At 34.2% G+C, this 25,785-nt stretch overlaps 2 protein-coding genes across 2 annotated transcripts; one reads left to right on the top strand and one right to left on the bottom strand.

Annotated features, from left to right (window-relative positions):
- Positions 1–276: 276 nt before the first annotated feature.
- Positions 277–1,520, bottom strand: LOC106364789 (protein RER1B-like). Its single transcript, XM_048763814.1, has 4 exons — positions 1,110–1,520; positions 816–994; positions 566–746; positions 277–465 (listed from the first exon to the last, which is right to left on the bottom strand). Exons 1-4 carry the CDS (start codon positions 1,170–1,172, stop codon positions 409–411), a joined length of 480 nt encoding a protein of 159 aa, XP_048619771.1. The 5' UTR covers positions 1,173–1,520; the 3' UTR covers positions 277–408.
- A 184-nt stretch (positions 1,521–1,704) lies between these two features.
- LOC106367570 (LEAF RUST 10 DISEASE-RESISTANCE LOCUS RECEPTOR-LIKE PROTEIN KINASE-like 1.1) lies at positions 1,705–4,209 on the top strand. Its single transcript, XM_013807367.3, has 4 exons — positions 1,705–2,566; positions 2,646–2,687; positions 2,765–3,007; positions 3,077–4,209. Exons 1-4 carry the CDS (start codon positions 1,927–1,929, stop codon positions 4,027–4,029), a joined length of 1,878 nt encoding a protein of 625 aa, XP_013662821.1. The 5' UTR covers positions 1,705–1,926; the 3' UTR covers positions 4,030–4,209.
- The last annotated feature ends 21,576 nt before the right edge of the window (positions 4,210–25,785 follow it).

Genomic DNA, 25,785 nt, shown 5'->3' with positions numbered 1-25,785 from the left:
ATATTATTTACAATGATTTTTGCTCGGGTATTATCTTTAAACCGGATAATTTAAAGAGCAGACAGAACCAAAAGTCTCTCTTTCAATGCTTAGATCATCCACAATGGTGGACTTGCTCTTGGAGTCCTTAAGATTATTATAGTTTTTTTTTTTTTTTGAATAGTTAAGGACTCTACACTATTTTGTGTGTCCAATGGTGTTCCTCTTTTATGAGTTCTTAGAAATCAAAGCGGCAGTTATCCACACAATCAGATCCTCTTGCTCACTCAGCTGAAATGAAACTAACGAAACAAAGAACAAAGGGAATGAGTTCGGTTTGAAGTAGAAATGAATCATATTTACAGAAGAGGTACTTCAGAGGGAACTAACAGAGAGCAACATGAAACAAACTGGAACTAATAATCAGAATCAATCCGCACGAGAGGCACCACCGCTACTCGCAGAAGATCTCCGGCCACTATATTTCTGCCAACACAGTTGAGAATACATTAGCAACTTCAACCTCAAGAAGATTCTACTAATGACAAAAAAAAAGGGTTATTGGAAGAAAACAAAGAAAGGTTACATGTTTACCGATGCTGAAAGGGATGTACTTGTGCTTGATCATGTGGGAGATTTGGCGTCTCATGGTGAGGAAAAAGAGAACGACCCAGTAGCAAAGCAGAATAGGCCAGAAGACAGGGACATCAAAGACCGAAAAGAACGTCATGAGGAAAGCTATGCAGAAGGCCTTAGTCATGGAGTACCTGAAAAACAGATTCAATCCCATCAAATTAAAGAAACCAAGCTAGATAATAAATAGGGTAGAGAGTAACCAGAATTTGAACTCGGGGAGACGGCGGATAAAAGGCTTGAACTCATCAGAGCCTCGAGTAGGGAGAGAAGCTCCAGCATCAGAGGAGAGGTCGAGCTCAGGATCAACCGCCACCGTGGCTATGGAACCGCCACCGTCACCATCGCCGCCGCTTCTGTCCATTTGCGATTCTTGAAAAACCTAATAGAGATAGAATAAAAATTACATCTTTAGAGAAGGGCTATAAATGAATCATCTCTTAGCTAAACAACCTCACTAAATTGATTTCGAGAGATCAGAGGTTCGAACAACTTACGGAGGAATCTGGATAGTGAATGAGAGCTTCTCTGCTGACCCAAAAGGAGACCTCCTCACTCATCGACGAACAAGTGGCAGTTATCCACACAATCAGATCAGATGGAACACAGTGGCAACAAAAGAAAATAGCACAGATCAGATGAACAAACCTCCGAGTCCGTCAGAGAGACCTCACCACCCACATGATCTGAGATTTCGACCCTTGTTTCCGCCATGGGAGATGATGGCGCGAGCGAGGAGAGATTGAGAGAGAGCGAGGGAGGAGAGATAGAGAGAGAAAAAAAGCAGAGTAAGGGGACACGTGTATCAAAGATCGAGTCCTTCGAATCCTTCTTGAAGGATTGATCCTTCGTTAGGTAAGCCAAAATATTATTATTATATTTCATTAATCTTAAGGATTAATGCTAAGGATTTGTTATGGATGGATGGTCTTATAACGTTTTAAAAATGGAAGATGGGCGATGCGTGGTCAAATCTTGATTCTTGAATATGCAACACAGTTCTATTGAATTGAAAGTTTCCCATTCCACCAGAGTCTCCGGTCAAACTCACCCTCATATCTTATTTTTCCAATAAAGCTGCAAGATTCAACGACTATTGCAAAAAAAAATTAAAACTGCCATCACAAATCTTCATCATCTCCTCTTGTAACGACTCTTATTCCTCTGTAGCTCTGTCTGAATCCTTCAAAAAGTCAACGCTCCTGTCTTAATACTGTTTAGACAAGGACCATCAAGGGTAGGTGGAGAGTTATAATCCAATCTCTTCAAAGATAGAACCAAACTCTTGATACTCTTTGTAGATCACAACAACAAATGAAGACTATCTCTGTGTTGGCCTTCTTCTTCTTCCTCCTCTTTCTCATGGCAGAAGCTCAGAGCAGGAACCGGACACGTTGCCGCACATTCTCCTGTGGAAGCCTCGACTTCAAGTTCCCTTTCTTTAGCACAGACATGGAGTCTAGATGCGGTCTGTTCAAGCTGAACTGCAGTGATCACCAGATATCAGAGATACAGCTTGAGGAAAAAGGGAAATGGTATAAAGTCATAAGCGTCTCTCAAGCAAACACCATAACCATTACCGACCCAAGGCTTAACCAAAGCTTGGAAACAGGGTCCTGTACTGACTTGTCAAGCTTCTCTCTTCCAGATTCTCCATGGCTCGAGTTGACCGATTTGTACAAATGCAACGACAGTAGGAAGAATGGTTTCACTTATGCAAATTGCCAAGGAGGAGGAAGCAGCTTGTACTACTCCAAATTGGAAGAACATTCAGGGTGCTCAGTTATCAAATCTCCAGAGAGCTGGGTGGTTCAAAGAAACAAGAACCAGTCTAATCTTAATGCGACTTTCTCTCTTCATATAAACCTGCCTGGAAGCTGCCATCGCTGCTATAGACAAGGAGGAGAATGTACAATGATCAACGACAAGTTTCGCTGCGTTGGGGGAACCAAAAGTATGATACAATACCATGAATGATGAATGACACATTTAGAGATGACAATAATTCAATTTTTACCTCTTCTTTGTTGCAGGACCAAACAACCACCAAGGGGAGAAGTTAAAGCTAGGATTAGGTAATAATTCAGTTTACCTCTCCCAAGTTTCATCATTCTCAAATTTTTGAATCATCTTCCTCTCTCTAACTATCCAGGAATAGGAGGATCTGTCATCTTGATAATCATCTTGGTAGCACTCTTTATCATCATCCACAGGATTTACAGAAGGAAAACAAGTTCAGATCTCCTATCTAGAAACAACTCCAAATCCGACGTTGAGTTTAGCAATGTCTTCTTTAAGCTACCAATCTTCTCCTATAAAGAACTTCAAGAAGCAACAGATAACTTCAGCAAAGACAGGTTACTGGGAGATGGAGGCTTTGGCACTGTCTACTATGGTAAGATAATCAGTGCACTAACCATTGTAGAAAGTGAGATCTCAATGTTGATTCCTTGTCTTTTATCAGGAAAAGTGCATGATGGACGAGAAGTTGCAGTGAAGCGTCTCTACGAGCACAACTACAGAAGACTCGAGCAGTTCATGAACGAGATAGAGATCCTCACACGTCTCCATCACAAGAACCTAGTCTCCCTCTACGGATGCACCTCGCGCCGCAGCAGAGAGCTTCTCCTTGTCTACGAGTTTGTTCCAAACGGTACGGTTGCAGATCATCTCTATGGCGAAACCGAAAACTCGAGAAACAAATGCTACTTAACATGGTCGATGCGCATGAGCATCGCCATAGAAACAGCTAGTGCGTTGGCTTACCTTCACGCTTCTGATATCATTCACCGCGATGTCAAGACTGCAAACATTCTCCTGGACGGTAACTTCGGAGTCAAAGTAGCGGATTTCGGGTTATCGAGGCTGTGTCCGAGTGATGTAACGCATGTTTCAACTGCTCCTCAGGGTACTCCGGGGTATGTTGATCCTGAGTATCATCGATGCTACCATCTAACCGATAAGAGTGATGTATACAGCTTTGGAGTGGTTCTTGTCGAGCTGATATCGTCGAAGCCTGCTGTTGATATAAACAGGTGCAAGAGTGAGATCAACCTATCGAGCTTAGCTATAAACAAGATACAGAACCACGCGACGCACGAGCTGATTGATCAGAGTCTTGGATATGGAAAGAATGAAGGAGTTAGTAAAATGACTAGAATGGTGGCAGAGTTGGCTTTTCGGTGCTTGCAGCAAGACAGTACTATGAGGCCGAGAATGGAACAAGTTGTGCAAGAGCTAATGGGAATCCAGAAGGAAGATCACAAAGAAGAGACGCTAACTTCACATCCTTCGCCTCCGGATTGGGACGAGGTTTCGCTTCTAAAGAATATGAAATTTCCATGTTCACCAATCTCTGTGACTGACCAATGGACCAGTAAATCAACTACACCGAATATTAGCGCCTACGACTGCTAAGATCCATCATGAGGTATTGGTTTATTCTCAATATAGCATGTAGTGAAGCTGTAGGTACTGAGAGAATGCACATATAGTGACATAACTTGCACTACCTTTTGTTTATCATACTCATCATATGTAACTGTATGTAATATTAACTCAAAAGGTTCTAACAAAAAAACAAAAATTTGACTCACATCTTAATTGATAGCTCCACTAATGATCTGAATGAAACCATATAGCTCTGTCTTACACAGAGTTATAAACTGAGAAGTAGACCTGTGCATGATACCAGAATATCCATTACAATTAAAGACACAACAGATCCCCAATAGCAGATGCATAAAAGAATATTGGGAAACTAATCTCATTCTATTACAAGGCAAAATTACTTGAAGAAACAAATCTCAGCAGAAAAAAATATAATGGTTGGTGAAAGCCATTTTGATACATTCCCCTAAAACCTATTATGTAGGCTTGTAATGATCACACTTCACACTACCTAATAATTCGAACAGATGCAGCTTGTTAGAACCTATACGCATAGCTCCAGTGAGAGTCTTGATCGAACATGCAATGAACTTCAATAAAAATTTAGGTATTAATTGGGTATCAAATACTAAATTGGGTAAGAAACGGGAAACCAAAATAGTTTATGTATTTTATTTTTTATAACAAATGAAAATTTGATCAGGCATTTTTTGAATAGTTTTTCTGATTAAAATTAATGACATTTTAACGAGTCTGGTAAGCGGTATCGTTTCGTGGTTATAGTGAATCTATACTAATAAAATGGACCTTTTGAGACTCCATAGAGCGTCCACATCAGAAAAAAAACTTCTTCCGAAAGATGACACGTGGCATAAAATATAGTTATTTTAATATTACTAATTTTCGAAAATTATAAATAATATGTAAACATACAGCATAAAAAAATAGAAAAACTACATTAAACATATGTAAAATTACCATTTTTCACTTTAAAAAAAAAGATAGCTTATCTCCATAATGTAACATTACCGTTTTATAAAAAAAACAAAAAACATTATACATAATTTTGAAAATAATAAATATATGTAAACATACAACATAAAAAATAGAAATATGTTTAATGTAATTATAATAGATGTTTAATGTAATATTTTTATTTCTTATATTGTATATTTACTTTTTATTTATTTTTCTCTATATTGTAAAAATGGAAATATGTTTAATGTAATTATAATAGATGTTTAATGTAATATTTCTATTTCTTATATTGTATATTTACTTTTTATTTATTTTTCTCTATATTGTATATTTACTTATTATTTTTAATGTAATATTTCTATTTCTTATATTGTATATTTACTTATTATTTATTTTTCTTTATATGTATATTTATTTTTTATTTTTTATTTTTTATTAAAGACACGTGTCATCTTTTAGAAGAAGTTTTTTTCGGTGATGTGGACGCTCTATGGAGCCTCAAAAGCTCTATTTTATTAATATAGATACATTTTTCAGATAGATGTTTAATTTAGTTTTTTTCACTTTTTAATTATATATTTACGTAATCTAATTTTCTTACTTTTATATCAGATGATAAATTATGATAGATGTTTAATGTAATATTCTATTTCTTATATTGTATATTTACTTTTTATTTATTTTTCTTATATTGTATATTTACTTATTATTGTTTAATGTAACATTTCTATTTCTTATATTATATATTTACTTATTATTTATTTTTCTTTATATGTATAATTATGTTTTATTTTTTGTTAATGTCATGTGTCATCTTTTAGAAGAAATTTTTTCCGTTGATGTGGACGTCATATGAAGCCTCAAAAGCTTCATTTTATTAGTATAGAGCTCCATTTTATTGATTCTACATCGCGTACTTGGAATTTAGAGGTAATTCGTGCGTTGGTGGATCCTCAGGATGCAAAACTTATAGAAAGTATACCACTGGGCAGGACTCAACGGGTAGATAGAGATGGATGGCACTTTACAAAAAATGGAAAATTTTCGGTTAAATCAGGATATCAGGTAGAACGTATCTACCCAGATAGAGATAGACCACCGTTACTGATTGGTCCTACAGTGGATGTTTTAAAGGCTCACTGCTGGAAAATACGGTGCCCACCGAAATTAAAACATTTTCTATGGCAATTAATGACAGGATGCATTGCAGTGCGGAAGAATTTACAAGCAAGGGGGATTAAAGGAGATATATGTTGTGTAAGATGTGGAGCTGTGGAGGAATCGATAAATCATGTTTTTTTTGAATGTCCGCCAGCTCTTCAGGTTTGGGCTCTTTCGAAGATACCATCAAATCCAACTATTTTTCCAACAAATTCCCTCTTTACAAACATGGATTATCTATTCTGGAGAATTCTCCCGTCGATGGAAGATCATCAGTTTGCATGGATACTTTGGTACATTTGGAAAGCTAGGAATAATAAAGTTTTTAGTAATTTGGATATGGACCCTATGGATACGCTTAAACTGGCTGAAACAGAATCGATACTGTGGGCGGAAGCACAAATAGCAATCGATCAGAGGATGATAACATCAATAATAGATCCGATATTACCGTCGATACCAGGTAGATGGTGTTTTACAGATGACTCATGGAAAGAGGGTGTTAGTTTCTCAGGACAAGGTTGGCTTAGTACTTTGGAAGGGTTTGATGGTTTGTTGGGGGCGAGAAATGTCAGGGCTAGTCTTTCGCCTCTTCATGCGGAAATAGAAGCGTTACTCTAGGCAATGGAATGCATGAGGAATTTACGTCAATTTCAGGTTACGTTTGCAACGGATTGTTCTCAATTGGTGAAGATGGTTTCGGAACCAGAAGAATGGCCAGCTTTTGCAAATTATTTAGAAGACATCACGATCCTGAAAGAGAGCTTCATAAGAGCAGACATTATCTATGTACCACGGACGCAAAATTCAAAGGCGGATAGTCTGGCACGCAGTGCTAGGAAGCAATCGTCTTTTGTCGTTCACATGGATTCAGCTCACCCGGTTTGGTTCACAGAGTCAACATGAGTCTGTAATGCTGATGACAAAAAAAAAAAAAAAAAAAAAAAAAGAGCTCCATTTTATTAGTATAGATACATTTTTCAATAGTAGCTCGGTTTAAATTATTTATAACTTAAATATAAACACCTTAAATTAAAATTATGACACAAAAAATACATTTTATATTTATTAAGATTAATATTTACTTATTATAAATATTAGATTTTTTAATATTTAATGTATTAATGTAGTACATTATTAATCTACTACATTAATCTTATAAAATGCAGATATAAATAATACATTTTATATTTACAAAGGCGTAGATGTTTATATGTAATATATAATTTCATATGTAGCTGAGTAATCTTACTACATTAAACATATGTAAGATTACCATTTTACATTTTTATTTTTAAAAAATAATATGTAAACATACAACATAAAAAATAGAAAAACCACATTAAACATATGTAAGATTACCATTTTTCACTAAAAAAAAAGACGGCTTATCTTCATAATGTAACATTACTATTTTGTAAAAAAAACATTATATATAATTTCGAAAATAATAAATAATATGTAAATATACAACATAAAAAATGGAAATACTACATTAAACATATGTAAGATTATCATTTTACACTTAAAAATAACAATAATATGTAAACATACAACATAAAAAAAATGGAAAAAATATATTAAACATATGTAAGATTACCATTTTTTACTAAAAAAAACGGCTTATTTCCATAATGTAACATTACCATTTTATAAAAAAAAAAAAAAAAAAACATAAATATAACTATTTGACTATTTGTCCAAGTTCTTCTATTAAACATTACCGTTTTACATTAAAAATGGAAAAAAAATTAAGATTTAAACATCTATCTTAAAATATAAAATATAGATATTAACTAAATATAAAGTATAAGAAAGAGAAATACTCAATATATAGAAAAATAAATAATAAGTAAATATTATAAATATATGAATTATATATACAATAATAAGTAAATGCACAATTTTTAAAATATGGAAAGAGTATATTAAATATTAAACATCTATCTTAAAATGTAAAATATAGATATTAAGTTAATAGAAAGTATAAGAAAAAAAAATACACAACTTAAAAACAATGAAAAAAGTATATTAATATTTAAACATCTATCTTAAAATGTAAAATATAGTTATTACGCAAATAGAAAGTATAAGAAAAAGAAATACACAATTTAAAAAAATGGAAAAAATACATTAGTATTTAAACATCTATCTTAAAATGTAAATCTATCTTAAAATATAAAATTATTAGTACATTAAGATTTAAAAATATATCTTAAAATTTAAAATATAGATATTACGTAAATAGAAAGTATAACAAATGGAAATATACAATTTAAAGAAAATGGAAAATGTACATTAAGATTTAAACATCTATCTTATAATGTAAAATAGAGATATTAAGTAAATAAAAAGTACAAGAAATGAAAATACATATACAGGAAAATAAATAATAAGTAAATAATGTAAATAGATAATATATGAATTATATATATAATAATAAGTAAATACACAATTTAAAAAAAAAATGGAAAAAGTTCATTAAGCATTAAACATCTATCTTAAAATGTAAAATATATAATATAAGTAAATACACAATTTAAAAAAATGAAAAAAATTACATTAAGATTTAAATATCTATTTTAAAATATAAAATATAGATATTACGTAAATAAAAAATATAAGAAATGGAAATAAACATTTTAAAAAATGGGAAAAGTACATTAAGATTTAAACATCTATCTTAAAATGTACATCTATCTTAATAGTAAATTATATAAAAATGAAAATACCACATTAAACAAAAAAAATATAAAAATGTATAGTTTTACATCAAGAAAGTCCCTATAAAATTCATTATTCCATCAACATCAACTTCACACTATCAAAGAAAACTTCAAAGCACTCGAGCAAAAAAATGGCTCCACCATCAATTCTTGCCGTCTCAAAAACCTTTAATGACCTTGAAGGAGATTTTTTATAACAACGAACTTTTTGTTATGTGGATTCATTGTTGGGAAACCCGCAACTTCCAAAAGCCAAACTTATTCATGGGAATTAAATTGATTTTCATAGATTCAAAAGTATTCTTACAAATTTAAATTAATCTAATCCATAATTTTATTGTTAATATTCATACTAACTCTTTCATGATCAAACCATTACGGTTAATAACCATTCAAGCGTTTATCCCGAAACACTTCTTTCTTCGCCGAATCAGGTATTGGTTCATGTTGGTTTATTATTGTTTTTGGTTTATTAACCGGTTTAGGATGGTCCTATTGTAAATATAATTTAAGTTGGTGTAGCATATATTATGCTTAAAATAACTTAAATTAAATAATAGTAATATTATGCTTAAAATATAATTTTAGAGAGTTTTCAAATATAGTTTACAGAACATTATAGGTGATGAATTTAATTTATTAAATTCGTTTATTACTTAAAACTAAGTTTTTTTAAAAACATACTGAGTTATAAATATCAATGCTGGATTGATGAGTATAACATGAAGACAAAAATATAAATATTTCATTTTCAAGATAAGAAATTCAGCTTTTATTCAGTTACTCAATATATAATATCTTAAATTATTTTTTAAAAATATACATAATATATATATATATATAGATTAATCTTCCAAACTTAAACTATTGTATTATATACGAATAATGTTTTTAAATAAAAATAATTTCTGTATTAGATACATTTTGATATATCATTATTTTCTATTTCCAGAAAAAAAATAAATTGTTAAACATCAATATCATCTAGGTTAAGTATACTAACATTACAAATTCAAACATCACAAAAAATATTTACATAAAAATTATAATACAGTAATTTAATCAAAAAATACAATTCAAAAAAACAATATTCAAAAGAATAGTTATATACTTAATATTTGAAAATCAAAGATATTTTTGCTAAAATTGTACTTACTTGGCCAAGGAGATCGACCATCTTTTTACGGATCGATCGATTGTTGAGCATGTGGTCGATTCGAAAATACTCTGCAGTTTAATTAAATATCTAAAACATTTATTCCAACACTCAACAGATAGTTTTGCTAAATATGATAACTAGATAGCCAACAAAATTACAAAAAATATTTAAATAGTAAAAAATATGTTAATTTAACGTGTTAAAATTTGAAAATAAATTTTAATTATCACATGCATCTTAACATTTATATAAATATATATCATAACCTAAATATAAGTAATTTAACGACTTAAATTAGAAAAAAATAAAAATCCCGGGCATAGCCCGGGTTAATCCCTAGTCTATATATATAAAAAAATGTTTGGCTCCCTCCTGTTGCGCCACCTCAGCATCCACGTCAATAAGTCGGGCGACGTCGCGACGACACGTGTCTCCCTTCATTAAAAATCATTCAATTTGTTATGCTTGGTTTTGGGCTTACACCATTATTTTGTGGGCTTTGCATAATTTCATCCGGGCATAAGCAAATTAAAGCTTGCCCTGTAGTCACAAACTTTTTCAACGTGGAGCCGCCACTCAACTTTAGGGTTCATCTTCTCCTGCGAACTCCGATTACGATAAACCAAAAATAGATGTTCTGAAAGATTGTAAGAGACGAGTATTCATGAGTAGTCTTTGAGTCCTTTGCGGTTTTATGTCATTTCGTTTGCGGTTCTTCTCCCCTCCTCGAAGGGGTTACAAGTTGCATTGATTCAACGCCATTAAAAATTTCTTAACTCTTTCAACCCACTGCACCACGATCAATCATTCAATGATTCTTATCTTTCTTACAGACGGTGGATCTCAACTATAAAAAAGGTATTGCTTCATCCCGTGAACATCATCCCTACAAATCCTAATAACTTTTGAAACTTTTTTACAGCAGAATGATTTTGGTTACGTTTATTGATTTGGTTTTTGTTCGTTGATGTAAGATGATTTGGGTATTGTTTATTGATTTAAAAAGCTTAGATGATTTTGGCTCTGTTTTTTTTTTGTTATTTTTTTATTGATAGATGATGATTTTGGTTTCGTATGCTAATTTAGAACGATTTAGATGATTTTGGTTTCGTTTGTTGTTTCTGTTTTTGTTTGTTAATGTAAGATTATTTTGTTTCTGTTTATTCATTTAGAAAGTTTTGAATTTTGATACCCTGTGGAGTTAAGCGTTGGTGATGAGGCTGACGAAGCTGTTTTTATACTCTGTCTTATAGGCTGGAGGTATTGCGAACCCAGATGATATTCAGCTCCCCTGTTTATTACCGACATTGTTAGCAAGAGATACACGTTCCAGCTCAGCCTGGCCAGTTTCAGTTACACTGCGAAGCATCAGACTTTCACAATCTCACCCATCTTCGACGAGCGCCAGCGTCTTCGTGTCTCTGACTTTGTCGATATAATTTTGTATCTACATTTGATACTGCTTTTCTGTATGTTAAAGTAACATTGTGCATCTTGGTTTTATCAGGGCGGCAACGGTGGCCTAGGAGATGATTTGAACGGTGGAAGCTCAACTCAAGTTCAGTCTAAAAATGTATGTCTTTATTCCATTTTGGAGCATTGCCATTTATTCCATTTTGTAGGCACAGTTGATGCTATTTAGAAAAATACATGTTTTACTTTCTACGAGCCATTTTCAAACTTCATGGAGAATATATTTCAGGCTTACCCTATTGCCAAGATATCTATGCTTATGCTGAATATAATCGATCGTGTAGAGTTTGAAAAATAGTTAAAAGGGTGGTCTTTTGAATCTCCAAATAGCTTGAGTTTACCAAAGTGGGAAAACCAAGCTCCAATGCTTTTTAGTCCCTGAATCATCTTTCAATTCATATATTGTTTTCTCTTCATGGTTATGAAAAGCTGTTCAAGTTTATTAAAATGTCAAAAGATAAAAATATGCCCTGCTTTTTTTAAGAAGATTCTCCTAGAGAATGACAAGCGTCAAGTTATGTACATGCTCCAGCAATTTGGCAGATCTTGATTAAAACAAAACACAAAATTGTAGATGGGATTATAGTAAGTGTTATATTCAGTTGCGATTGTTCCTTAGATTTCTTATACAAACTTTTTGTTTTACATATTAAACAAAGCTGAGATCTTAAAGTTTGTGAATTTGATAGAACACAAAATGCTTGACTCAATCAGAAACAGAGAAGGAACAGAGAACCTAGATGACTAGACAGAACATTCCTAATTGCTATTTTACATGAACATTCCTAAGTGTCCAACGAGTTTGTTGGTTTATCATAATATTTTTCAAGTACGTGCCAAGATTCAAACAAACATTTATATTTAAAAATAACAATTCTCAGTATTGGATTGTCATGATGGGTATCTAACTTTTTGCATAATTTAAAACAATGGATTTCACAGAAATGTGTAAAATTTATTCAGAAACAAATTTATATCGGAGAGAAAAAAAATATGTGTTGAATATCAACTTTAATTCTGAATAATTTTATTATATTTATAATTATGATAGAGGCAAAACCAGTATTGAAAATGAAAATTTTCTTAATAGTTAGATAAACCTATAACTTTAAATAATAATAACAAAAACAAGTGGTGAATATATATTAAAATCATTTTAGTTATGTTTTCCTTCAATATAACTTCCTCCAATAAATTATTTGATATGAAAGTGGTATGTAACTAAAGTAAAAAATTGCTAGAGAAGTATACTATTTCATTAATTTACAAAATACTATTTTCAAACAATATTTTAAAATATCATGAGAAACATTCCTAACAAATAACTTTGTTACTAAACAGAGTTCAACAAAAGATATAATAAGTTACAAAACATAACAAGTAAAACTATTTATTATTAAGAAAGACCATGATTTTAAATGATATTATATTATATTTTATATTATATATTTAGTTTGGAGATATACTAATTCACTACAAGAAAACATAATCTTAACGAGGGCGGTTTTCCTCGCTAATTCGTCGTAAAAGAGGCTTTACGACGAATTAGCGAGGAAACGCGTTTGCTCGTTACACGTCTGTCGTAACACATATTTCCTCGCTAATTCGTCGTAACTTAGCGAGGAATATATTTCGTCGTAAAGACGAAGTAGGACGTTTCGTCGTAAAGACCACGTCAATATTCCACGTAAGGACGTCGCTATAATACCTCGTAAATACCTCGAAAATAGTTCCTTGTAACCTACACGCAAATACCTTGAAAGAGTTTCCTCGTAAAATACACGTAACAACCACGAAATGATTTCCTGGTAAAATGGTCGTAAACTTTTCCTCGTTATTTCCTCGTAAATGATTCCTCGTAAAATACTCGTTAAATGTTTCTCGTCATTTCCTCGTGAGGTTTCCACGTAAAGTACATTGGCTACGAATTTACTTCGTTTTTATTATTTTACAGAATTTAAAAATATAATTAAAAAATAATTAAAATTATTTAATTTAATAATAAATTAAAATTCAAAATAAAAATAAATCAATATGAAAATATTTAATATATAAATAAGTTTTGAATTTATATAACACAACAACCAAAAAAAAAAACTAAGGGTCGTTCATCGCCCGGTAGAATTCATCACTCCTCCTCGTAACATTCGCCTCGTTATGTACGTCGGATGACTCGCCTTGAATGAGATGTTGTTGTCGCATGTTCCTCAACATGGACTCCCATTCCGGATTTGTGGCCGCAATAACGTCCAAGAAGCCCTCGACTCCACCCATACGAGATTTTGTCGCGGTCAACTCGTTACGCAGCTGAGCGGACTCTCTACGCAGCTCAGTGACTTCATCATCCCGTCGCTGACCATAAGACGATGTCGCTCTCGGAACATCGTTGACGGAACCAATACCCAACGTCCGTCCCTTTTTTTTGGGGACAACCTTAAAAACAAAAAAATAAATATTGTAAGTAAAAATTTAAAGTTAAATTAAATGAATAATAAAAAATTATTTTTTTTGAAAATTTACCTCCTCGTAAATCTTATCCACTTCAAGTGTGGATAAGGTGACGGGTAATCCGTCGGTAGATTGCTGGGTCAGCTGAGTCTGGCGGTCTTCAACCCGAGCAACTACATCGTTGTAGATTTGCTCGGACTTGCCATCTACAAATACGCCCGCCTTGTTCTTGTGGGTCCTCTTGTAAAGTTCCATAAGAGACGGGAGATGTCCCGTCTCTTTGGCCTAAAAAACATTTAAGAAAGTTAGAATAAATTAATATATATATTAAAAAAATTATTTAATAAAATATTTAATTACCATTTCCAAACGGACACCGGCGTGGGGTTTTTGGCCCGTAGTGTGAAGCATCGGCCCGTTCCCGTGCTCATCGACCGTGTTACGGGAGTTAGAGCAAGTCTGGGCGATTCTAATGGAATCAGGAAGGCGCCAATAACGGATGAGGCCATCCCACACATCCGTGGTGAGCTCAGCGGGTTTGCCACGCTCATACCCCTTCACGATCCAGTCACCCTTCCAGTTGGAGACCGTGTCCAACAAGCGAACTTTCGCTTTCGCGTTAAACTTCTTCCTCACCCTCTCAGTGATCCCCAAGGCCCAATTATATTTTTGCTGTTGGAAAAAATAAATTAACAATTAGTTTTTTAGAAAGTATATATATAAATCATGAAAAAATTAAAATATATATAATTAATTAATAGAAACTTACAGCGTAAATTTTAAACCACGTCTTTCTGACGTAGTGAGGCGTCTTACTCCAGTTTGGATGTGCCATGGAGAAGTAACCCTTGATCGTGCCGGTTACGTCCGATGCAAGACATCCGTCAACCCCCCACCTGGAAAATACAAATTTAAAATATAAATTATTTTTAATGTTATAAAAGAAATTTAAACGAATTTAAAAAAAAATTAATGCAACATACCACAACGTTCCGTCCGGTCGGTCTGGGTCGATGACTGGTAAACCTTCTCTGCCTGGCAGACTGAGAATGTCCTCTACAGTGTACTGCGAGTAAGGAGCACTCGGAGGCACCATCAGATCAGGATGAATATCGGCGACCATCGGAGGTGCCATCAGAGGAGGCACAGGAGGAGGCATCGGAGGAGGCACATGAGGAGCCGATGGTGCACTAGAAGAAGTAGACCCAGAGACTCTCTGAGTGTACTGAGTCTCGGGGACAGTCTCCTGGCCCGAAGAACTGGGAGCGGAAGAAGAGGCCGGGTCTAAACGACTACCCGGCTCACCGAAGATCTCTCTGTAATGGGCAGTAAGTCTTCTTTTTCGAACCTGGGAAAAAAATGAAATTTTTAAAATTAACATCAACAATATATTTCCCAACATTATCCACCTAATCAACACTAAATAACATAAAATCCGCAAACCTATCTAAATTCCCTATACTAACCACCTAATCTATCCTAAACTAACCAAATTAGAGAGGAATCAGAGAGGCTTACCATTGCTACGAAATGGAGAGGAAGTAGAGAGGAAGTAGAGAGGAAAGAAAGAGTGAGTGCTCGGGTGTATATATAAGATTACATATCGCCGCAAATTCCTCGTAAGTTTACGACGAAATAGCGAGCAGTTACAAAGACCCGTCTTTTTTTTTACGAGGAAATTGCGAGTAATCACAAAGGCCCGTGTTTTTTTATACGAGGTATTAACGACGATTTACTTTACGAGGAATTAACGAGGCTTGCTTTCCTATAAATATACCCACAACTCTCACTCTCAGACCACACACAAACTCCCAAATCACACCTTATCTCAAATCACAATCCTCAAAAAAATCCTATTCAAATTATAAATATTTGAAAAAAATAGGAAAAGGAGAAGATATTAGAATTCATGTGGGCGAGACTTACGTATTATAATTGCTGGAAGTCTTGCCACATGTTAATCTGATATTTTTCTCCTTTTCCTTTTTTTTTCAAGTTTGTACACTACGAGATATTTACGACGATTTGTACTTACGTGGAATTAACGGGTTTATGTATAAATCCGTTTACGTGGTCTTTACGACGATTTGTGCTTACGTGGAATTAACGAGTGTTTTGTTTAAATCATTTTACGTGGTAGTTACGACGATTTCATCCTACGAGGTAGTTACGACGATTTGTGCTTACGTGGAATTAACGAGTGTTATGTTTAAATCCCTAGAATCCGAAACCCGAAACCCGAAATCCGAAACCCAAACCCGAAACCCCAAACCCCAACCCCCAAACCCGAAACCCGAAACCCGAAACCCAAACCCCCATCTTTAATTTTCTACTTCATATATTCCAAACCCCATATTTAATTTTAAATTTCGTCGTTATTTTTAACGAGTGTTATGGTTAAATCCCTAGAACCCCAAACCCAAAACCCGAAACCCGAAACTCGAAATCCAAAACCCGAAACCCCAAACCCCGAAACCCCAAACCCGAAACCAAAAACCCGAAACCCGAAACCCGAAATCCAAAACCCGAAACCCCAAAACCCGAAACCCGAAACCCCAAACCCGAAACCCGAAACCTGAAACCCCAAGCCCCAAATCCCATATTCCATATTTATTTTTAGGTTTCGTCGTTATTTCCTCGTTATGTTACGTTATATTTACGACGATTTCATCCTACGTGGTTTTTACGACGAATTCATCCTACGTGGTATTTACGACGATTTAGTCCTACATGGAATTAACGAGTCCTTCGTCGTTATTTACTCGTTGGAATACGAGGACTTTACGACGATTTGTGCTTACGTGGAATTAACGAGTGTTATGTTTAAATCCCTAGAATCCGAAACCCGAAACCTGAAACCCGAAACCCAAACCCGAAACCCCATACCCGAAACCCCAAACCCCAACCCCCAAACCCGAAACCCGAAACCCGAAACCCAAACCTCCAACCCCCAAACCCGAAACCCCCAAACCCGAAACCCCCAAACCCGAAACCCAAACCCTCATCTTTAATTTTCTACTTCATATATTCCAAACCCCATATTTAATTTTAAGTTTCGTCGTTATTTTTAACGAGTGTTATGGTTAAATCCCTAGAACCCCAAACCCGAAACCCGAAACCCGAAACCCGAAACCCGAAACCCGAAACTCGAAATTCAAAACCCGAAACCCCAAACCCCGAAACCCCAAACCCGAAACCAAAAACCCGAAACCCGAAACCCGAAATTCAAAACCCGAAACCCCAAAACCCGAAACCCAAAACCCCAAACCCCAAACCCGAAACCCGAAACCTGAAACCCCAAACCCCAAATCCCATATTCCATATTTATTTTTAGGTTTCGTCGTTATTTCCTCGTTATGTTACGTTATATTTACGACGATTTAATCCTACGTGGTTTTTACGACGAATTCATCCTACGTGGTATTTACGACGATTTAGTCCTACGTGGAATTAACGAGTCCTTCGTCGTTATTTACTCGTTGGAATACGAGGACTTTACGACGATTTAAGCTTACGTGGAATTAACGACTGTTATGTTTAAATCCCTAGAATCCAAAACCCGAAACCCAAAACCCCAAACCCCATATTCCTTATTTTCTACTTCATATATTCCAAACCCCATCTTTATTTCCATTCCAAACCACAATTCCCACATTTGCTTATTCATAAAACAAACTCCCACATTACCTTATTCATAAAACAAACTCCACATTATCTTATTCATAAAACAAACTCTCTCATCTTATTCATAAAACAAATACATCAATCGGATACATCGACATTCTCGTCATCACTAGAAACATCATCATTTTCATTAAACTCGTCTTCAACAGCTTCGTCTGTGGCATCATCGGTAAGATCTTCGTACTCGTGATTATGTGGATCAATGAGAAGGATGTCATCAATTTCTTGTTCAGGTTCCTCAACTTCATTTATCTGTTCTTCTTGCAATGGTGGTTCTTCTCCACTGATGATTCGTCCTCGAGGTGTAACTTTGATTACTGCTAACCAATTTATACCTGAATCTCTCATCCGAGGGTATGGAAGGAAGCTAACTTGGTCTGCTTGTGAAGCTAAGATGAAAGGCTCGAATTTGTTGTACCTTCGTCCACCGTTGACATCAACTACACCGAATTTATTAGACCGAACACCTCTGTTGACGACGGGGTCGAACCATTCACATTTGAAGAGGACGCATTTCAGCTTCAGTATCCCTGGAAATTCGACTTCAATAATCTCCGTCAAGATCCCGTAGAAATCTGTTTCCCCTTTCACACATATTCCATAGTTACTGGTCGCCCGCTGTATACCATAGTCATATGTATGAAAAGTATAGCCACGTGTGAAATACATCTGTGATGTGGTGACCTTTACAAGTGGAGATTGAATTACTTCGTGTAACCACTTAGAATAATCTGCATCGTCGTCGTCATAATCAACCTGCAAAAATAAAGAGAATGTTAATGAAATACAGATAATGTATGAAAAAATTTTTTTAGTTAATACCTGATTCCGCAACCACTTAATGAAGTGTTGATCTTTCCTTTTGTCTACGTCACTTGTGGATATACCAGGAAATGTTTCTTCGACTTGAGAAACAAATAGGCTGTAAAATCACATTTTATAGGAATGAATCTCTCACATTTTTCAGGTAGATTGTGATCAGTTTTAATATTCATCATTCTAGCAGCTAACGATAATTTAGAGAGACCTTCTCTACAACCACTGTAAAGTGGTTGATTCGCCGCGTTTAACATTTCGTAAAACTTTTTTGCATCTATATTAGGTTCTTCATCTTCATCATGAGCTACGAATGCATCAGCTACCATATCATGAGCCCTATCATAATCTACCATCTCCTCCTGATGGTAACTATGTTCATTATGCAAATGATGATCAACCGGTTCTTTTTCCTGAAAATTGCTATTACTACTACTAGCTTCATTCTGATCATAATTAAAACCTTCTCCATGTTGAAACCAGATATAGTAATTTTCCGTGAAACCTCTATTTATTAAATGCTTCCAAACATTTTCACGGTTTGCCAGTTTCGAATTGTTGCATTTCCGACAAGGACAGAACATCTTACCACTTTCTTGGGCGAGCGGTGTTGAATCTGCTTGATGCATAAATGTCTCCAGACCCGCAAGGTATTCTTTCGTCACTCTCCCGTTAGCATCTCTATGCATATACATCCACTTCCGCAACTCGTAAATAGTCCCGGAGCCAGCCATTTTTTTTCTTTCACGTTTTTTGTTGTTGGTGTGTTTAAAATGATGTTCAAACATCCATATTTATAGGAAAATTCGAATCTGGTAGTTGTAATTTTGCTATGAATTTACGACGAAAATTAATTAGGTGGGCAAAAAAAACGTGTAACACCTATGAAGTTGGTGGATTCAAAAATTTCCTCGCTAAATACACGTAAACTATTCCCTCGTAAATACCACGCAAAATTTACGTCGTATTTACGAGGAAATAGTTTTTCCTCGTAAAATACTCGTAAAATTACATCCACTTTACGACGAAACAGTTTTGTCGTTACGTTACGAGGAAATAACGATGACTTTAGTTTTTCACGTAAATTCGTCGTAAATTCGACGCAAATTTACGAGGATTGTTTTTCCTCGTTAATTTTCGTCGTTAAGCATGTGTTTTCTTGTAGTGATTTATTATCATGAAATAAATAATTTGTGTAAAAGTTTTTCAAAACTTAAAATTCTTGAAATAATTTTAGTATTATTCATTTAAAATTATATTTTTATTATGTCAAATTGAAATATAAATAATAGCACTATATATATTATTACATTTTCTGAATTACTTTTTGCTAATTTTGTATTCTCTAAAAAATTGTGAATAATGAAAGATACTGTCATTTTAATTAAAACCAAAAATATTTATTAAAAACAATAATATTATCTCAAAAATTTTATTATTATTTGTTTGTCTATAATATTATTTTCAATCTATAATGATTTTAAATGCTTTATAAAATTAACATAAATTTATATAAAATAGCTTTTATTATAAATTCCTGCCCGTAGGGCGGGCCGACTCTAGTGTATGATAAATCACTGTTGTTTTATACAAATCTTAACTGAGTTACTATCGAAACATAATCTTTTCAAACTACAATAGAACAACCGCTTTATAGAAGATTTCACCTGACGTCGTTAGTTTGGCGGTGTGAAACTTGCGATTTTAAAAGTTTATATATTAATTTGGTATCAAATAATAAGTTGTGTATTAAACATGAAGCCAAAATATAATTATAGCAAAATAAAATTAGTTAAATTAGTTTTAAGCATTTTTTCCTAGGGAAAATGCGCATTTTATTTCTGAGTATGTGCATCTTTAATATTTAAATATTATTTGCGGAAAATCAATATTTGACTAATAGTTATTATGCAAAATTCAGAATAAATAGTTAATCCCTAAAACAATTTCCTCAACTTTTTAATAATTTACTATTTAATCATTATTTTGCGTGATTAATGATTAGTTGAAAAATAAATATATGTATATAATATTTGAGTATCTAATTTGCCAATCGCAAAATATTTTAGAAATTCACAACCCACCTTTTGTCATATTCATTATAAGATTTGAAGTTACGAACATCATTCCGTTTTAAAAAATCATAGGTAAAAAAACTTTCAAGTTAGATAAACTTTAGTAGCAATTTTGTCCTTTGATTTTCATCGGTTGTAATATCTTAACTCACTTTAGGATGGTTTGTTGAATTGTTTCTTTTTTTTTGAGAAAGGGCCTTAGAGAAAGGTTTGTTGAATTGTTGGTACACCCAAAGCATGGATTCCAGCAATTGTGCCGGTGATGGTCTAGTGTTTCTCATGAGTTTTCTATCATCTTAGCTTATGTAGTTAGTTTAGACTTAGAGGTATGGTTTCGTGGTTACAATGAATGTAAGACAAATCACTGTTGTTTTATACAAATTTTAACGGAATTATTATCGAAACTGTTACGAAAGTCAAAAAAGGGGAGGAGGAGCCAATTATGTTGAAAATATAAAAAGATGTGGGGTCCGCTGTACTATTTGCACAATAAATTCTACTTCTATATAAACGATCGATTCGATCGTTTATAAATCATCATTCACTCTTATCTTCTCTCTATAATACACTTTTTCTATCAGTATTATAAATTCTACGGGTATAAATTTTGCCCTTATTTAAATTCACGCGATACAATAAAATTCCAGTTCCTTTTATAACACGTTATCAGCACGATCACTCTGCGATTCGGTAAAATTTATTTGTATCATTTATACCCTGTTATAATGGTCGATATACCGCCTCTACTATTATTTATATCATGTTATAATGGCCGGAATACCGCATATATTATTCACTAGTAATTTAATTTATTTATTGGTCGGCCGAGCCGCCTTATATTCTGTTTATTATTTATTGGTCGGCCGAGCCGCCTTATATTCTGTTTATTATTAATTGGTCGGCCGAGCCGCCGTATAATTTATTTATTACTCTGCATTGATCGGCTGAGCCGTCGCATGATTTGTTGTCATAACATAAATATTTCATTGCCATAATTTTTTTTACTTTTATGAAATTTTATAGATTTGATTGACTGTTTAATACAATATTTTCAGACTGATTTTTGGTGCACTAGATTTAACCCCAAACGGTCACAAAGAATTTTTTTTCAAAAATTTCCCCTTTCTCCAACGGTCATGAACAGTAATTTTCATCTATAAATACAACTCATTTTCACTCCATTTCATCATCCAAAACATTTCATCTTCTCTCAAAAAATTTCTAAACGGTCTCCTCCGATTTTTCATTTCAAGAAAGATGATTCGCGCACTTTTGTTTTTATGTGCCATTTTTATTTGTGTTTCTATTTATGGTGTATTCGTTGGAGAATTTACTATGAGTGAATTTAAGATGAATATCGGTTTAATTTTCTTTACATCGCTTCTCCTTGTAATTGCTTGCATGATTAACGTAAACGGTTCCTTTTAATATTAATAATATTCTAATAATTTTTATTTATGTGCTTTAAAAATTCAAATGGCAAAAATCGAGAAACTTCAGTTTCCGGCATTGGAAGTAACTGGGACAAACTACACGGCATGGGTTACAAATATGGAGCTTCATCTAGATTCCGAGGAAATACTCGGAACAATAAAAGACGGCAATATATCAACCTCTCATGAAAAGGCTAAGGCCGTGATATTTCTGAGAAGGCATCTAGATGAAAATCTTACGCATGATTATGCGAGAACCAAAGATCCCTTAGATCTTTGGAAAGCTCTGAAGGAGAGGTTTGATAACCAAAAGAAAATTACTCTCCCCCATGCACTCGATGAGTGGAAAAATCTACGATTTCAAGATTTTGAAAAAGTGGAAACGTACAATTCCGCTATATTGAGAATAGCGGCGCAATTAGATTATTGCGGTAAGCCTGTCTCGGAAGCAGAAATGCTCGAGAAAACTTACCAAACGTTCCACAAAAATCATTATGTTCTACAAGAACAATATAGAAATTGTGGGTATACGAGGTTCTCTGAACTCGCTGTGGCGCTTATAATAGCGGAGAGAAATAATGAACTCCTCATTAAAAACCACAATGCCCGACCCACGGGAACCAAAGCATTTCCTGAGGTAAATGCAACGGATATAAAAAATCCGGAAAAAGGAAATTATTCCTATCGTGGGCGTGGTCGTGGCCGTGGTCACAATCGTGGTTTTGGTCGTGGTCGTGGTTATCGATTTAACCGCAACCATGAAAGGAGTAACAACCCAAGAGGAAGGGGATCCAACACATGGAATCGATCTGATCGGGTAAAAGGGAAAGAAACCCAAGAAAACCCTACTCATAAAAATGAGAACGTCTGTTACAGATGTGGATCGAAGGGACACTGGTCTCAAGTATGTCGAACTCCTCGGCATCTATGCCAATTGTACCAAGAATCTATTAAAGGCAAGGCAAAGGAAGTAAATCTCAATGAACACCTTGTGGGTACAACATCGACATACCTCGAATCCTCTGACTTTATGGGAGATTTCGACGAGGCCACTCATCAAAATAATTGAAGTGCTTGTACTGATCAAGCTTAATAATGCCTAGTGATGCCATAAAATATTATGTATTTCACTTTCTGAATAATGTTGTATTTCATAATAAATAATGTATAATTATTGTGTACTTGTTATTGATGCATAATATTTTACTTATGAAAGTTTATTTTCTTTATTGATATTAACCGTGTGTTACAGAAATGGATAAGAAAGCAAATGGAACAACAACTAAGCAAATTGGTAGAGAAGTTTGCATACCAGATAGTGGCACAACGCACACTATACTGAAGAATAAGAGATATTTCTCTACTTTAAAGTCAGTAAAAATGACTATAAACACAATATCAGGTCCTACAGACCTGATCGAAGGAATTGGCAAGGCGAACTTTATGTTGCCTAATGGAACAAAGTTTTCCATAGATAATGCCTTATATTCTCCAAATTCTAAGAGAAATTTGCTGAGTTTCAAAGATATATACCGTCAAGGGTATAACACTCAGTCTGCAACTGAGAATGGAAAGAAGTATTTGTATATAACTTCTGAAAAATCAGGCAAATGCCTTGTACTGAAAAAATTTCCAGAACTTCCTTCTGGATTGCATCACACTTATATTGATGCTATAAAATCACATCTTGTGATAAAAAGAAATCCAGAAGATGTTACATTATGGCATGATCGCCTTGGTCATCCAGGCACTACAATGATGCGAAAAATCATTGAAAGCTCACATGGTCATTCAATAAAAACCCAAGATATATACCAAAGTAATAAAATGACATGTGATGCGTGTGCTCTTGGGAAATTAATCATAAGACCATCACCAACCAAAGTTGACAAAGAATCACCAAAGTTTTTGGAAAAAATCCAAGGTGATATTTGTGGACCAATACATCCACCGTGTGGACCATTCTACTACTTTATGGTATTAATCGATGCATCGAGTAGATGGTCACATGTTTGTTTGTTATCATCTCGAAATATGGCATTTGCGAGATTTCTAACTCAGATAATCAAATTAAGAGCACAGTTCTCAGATTATCCAATTAAAAGAGTTAGATTAGATAACGCTGGTGAATTCACATCCCAAGCTTTTAATGATTATTGTATGGTATCAGGGATTGAAGTAGAGCATTTTGTTGCTCATGTTCATACACAAAATGGTTTGGCAGAATCATTAATTAAACGGCTGCAACTAATTGCAAGGCCATTGATCATGAGATCAAAACTCCCAACCTCTGTATGGGGACATGCTATTTTGCATGCAGAAGCACTAATTCGGATAAGACCAAGTGCATACCATAGATATTCCCCATTACAGTTAGCATTTGGAAAAGAACCAAATATCTCTCATCTAAAAATCTTTGGTTGTGCGGTTTATATTCCAATAGCACCACCACAACGTACAAAGATGGGACCGCAAAGACGGTTGGGAATATATATTGGCTATGATTCTCCATCAATAATAAGATACCTAGAACCACAAACTGGTGATGTGTTTACGGCACGATTTGCCGATTGTCATTTCAATGAGAAAGAATTCCCAACTCTAGGGGGAGACAATAAACAAGTAGGAAAAGAGATCAAATGGAGTGTACCATCGTTATTACACTTTGATCCTCCTACGAAACAGTCAGAACTAGAAGTTCGACGTATCATGCATTTACAAAATATAGCAAATCAGCTACCTGATGCATTTGCTGATACCAAAATGGTAACTAAATCACATATACCCGCTGCAAATACTCCTGCTCGTATTGAAATACCACAAAATGGTGGAACTGCAGTTGATACACGTGAATCAGGAACACGTTTAAAGCGCGGTAGACCTATTAGTTCAAAGGATAAACTTCCTAGAAAACGTAAGGAATGTGAAAAGCATGATACTCCCAAAATAACAGAAAATATTTTGGACGAAGAAAACTGTGAATCTAATGACAATATAAAACATCTTGAATCTGAAGGAAATCATGAGATTTCTATCAATTACATCCATAATGGAAAGATATGGAAACGAAATGAGATGGATGATATTGATGACGTTTTCTCATACCTTTTAGCAAAGGAAATAAATGAAGAAAACGAAGATCCAGAACCAAAGTCTGTATATGAATGTCAAAAGAGACATGACTGGATAAAATGGAAAGATGCAATTTAAGTCGAATTAGATTCGCTTAACAAACGAAATTTATTCGGACCTATTGTGCTCACACCCAAAGATGTAAAACCAGTTGGGTACAAATGGGTGTTTGTCCGAAAAAGAAATGAGAAAAACGAGATTACAAGATACAAAGCTCGTCTCGTAGCCCAAGGTTTCTCTCAAAGGCCAGGAATTGATTATGAGAAAACTTATTCTCCTGTCATGGACGCAATCACATTTAGATTTCTGATGAGCGTAGCAGCCAATGAAAATTTAGAAATGCGTCTCATGGATGTCGTTACGGCATATTTATATGGATCATTAGATACTGATATCTATATGAGAATCCCAGATGGATTTAAAATGCCAGAAACGTTAAGTTCCAAACCTAAAGAGTTATGTGCAATAAAATTGCAAAGATCATTATATGGGTTAAAACAATCTGGACGAATGTGGTATAATCGTCTCAGCGAACACTTAACAAAAGAAGGATACACGAATGATCCTATATGCCCTTGTGTTTTCATAAAGAAAACAACATCCGGATTTGTGATAATCGCGGTGTACGTTGATGATCTTAATATTATTGGAACTCAAAACGAAATCCAAAAGGCATCAAACTATCTGAAAGGAGAATT

This window comes from Brassica napus, chromosome C7 (assembly GCF_020379485.1).
Source record: "Brassica napus cultivar Da-Ae chromosome C7, Da-Ae, whole genome shotgun sequence".
NCBI classification, from domain to species: domain Eukaryota; kingdom Viridiplantae; phylum Streptophyta; class Magnoliopsida; order Brassicales; family Brassicaceae; genus Brassica; species Brassica napus.
The sequence above is the reverse complement of the archived record's forward strand: the minus strand, read 5'-3'. Positions and strand labels throughout refer to the sequence as shown.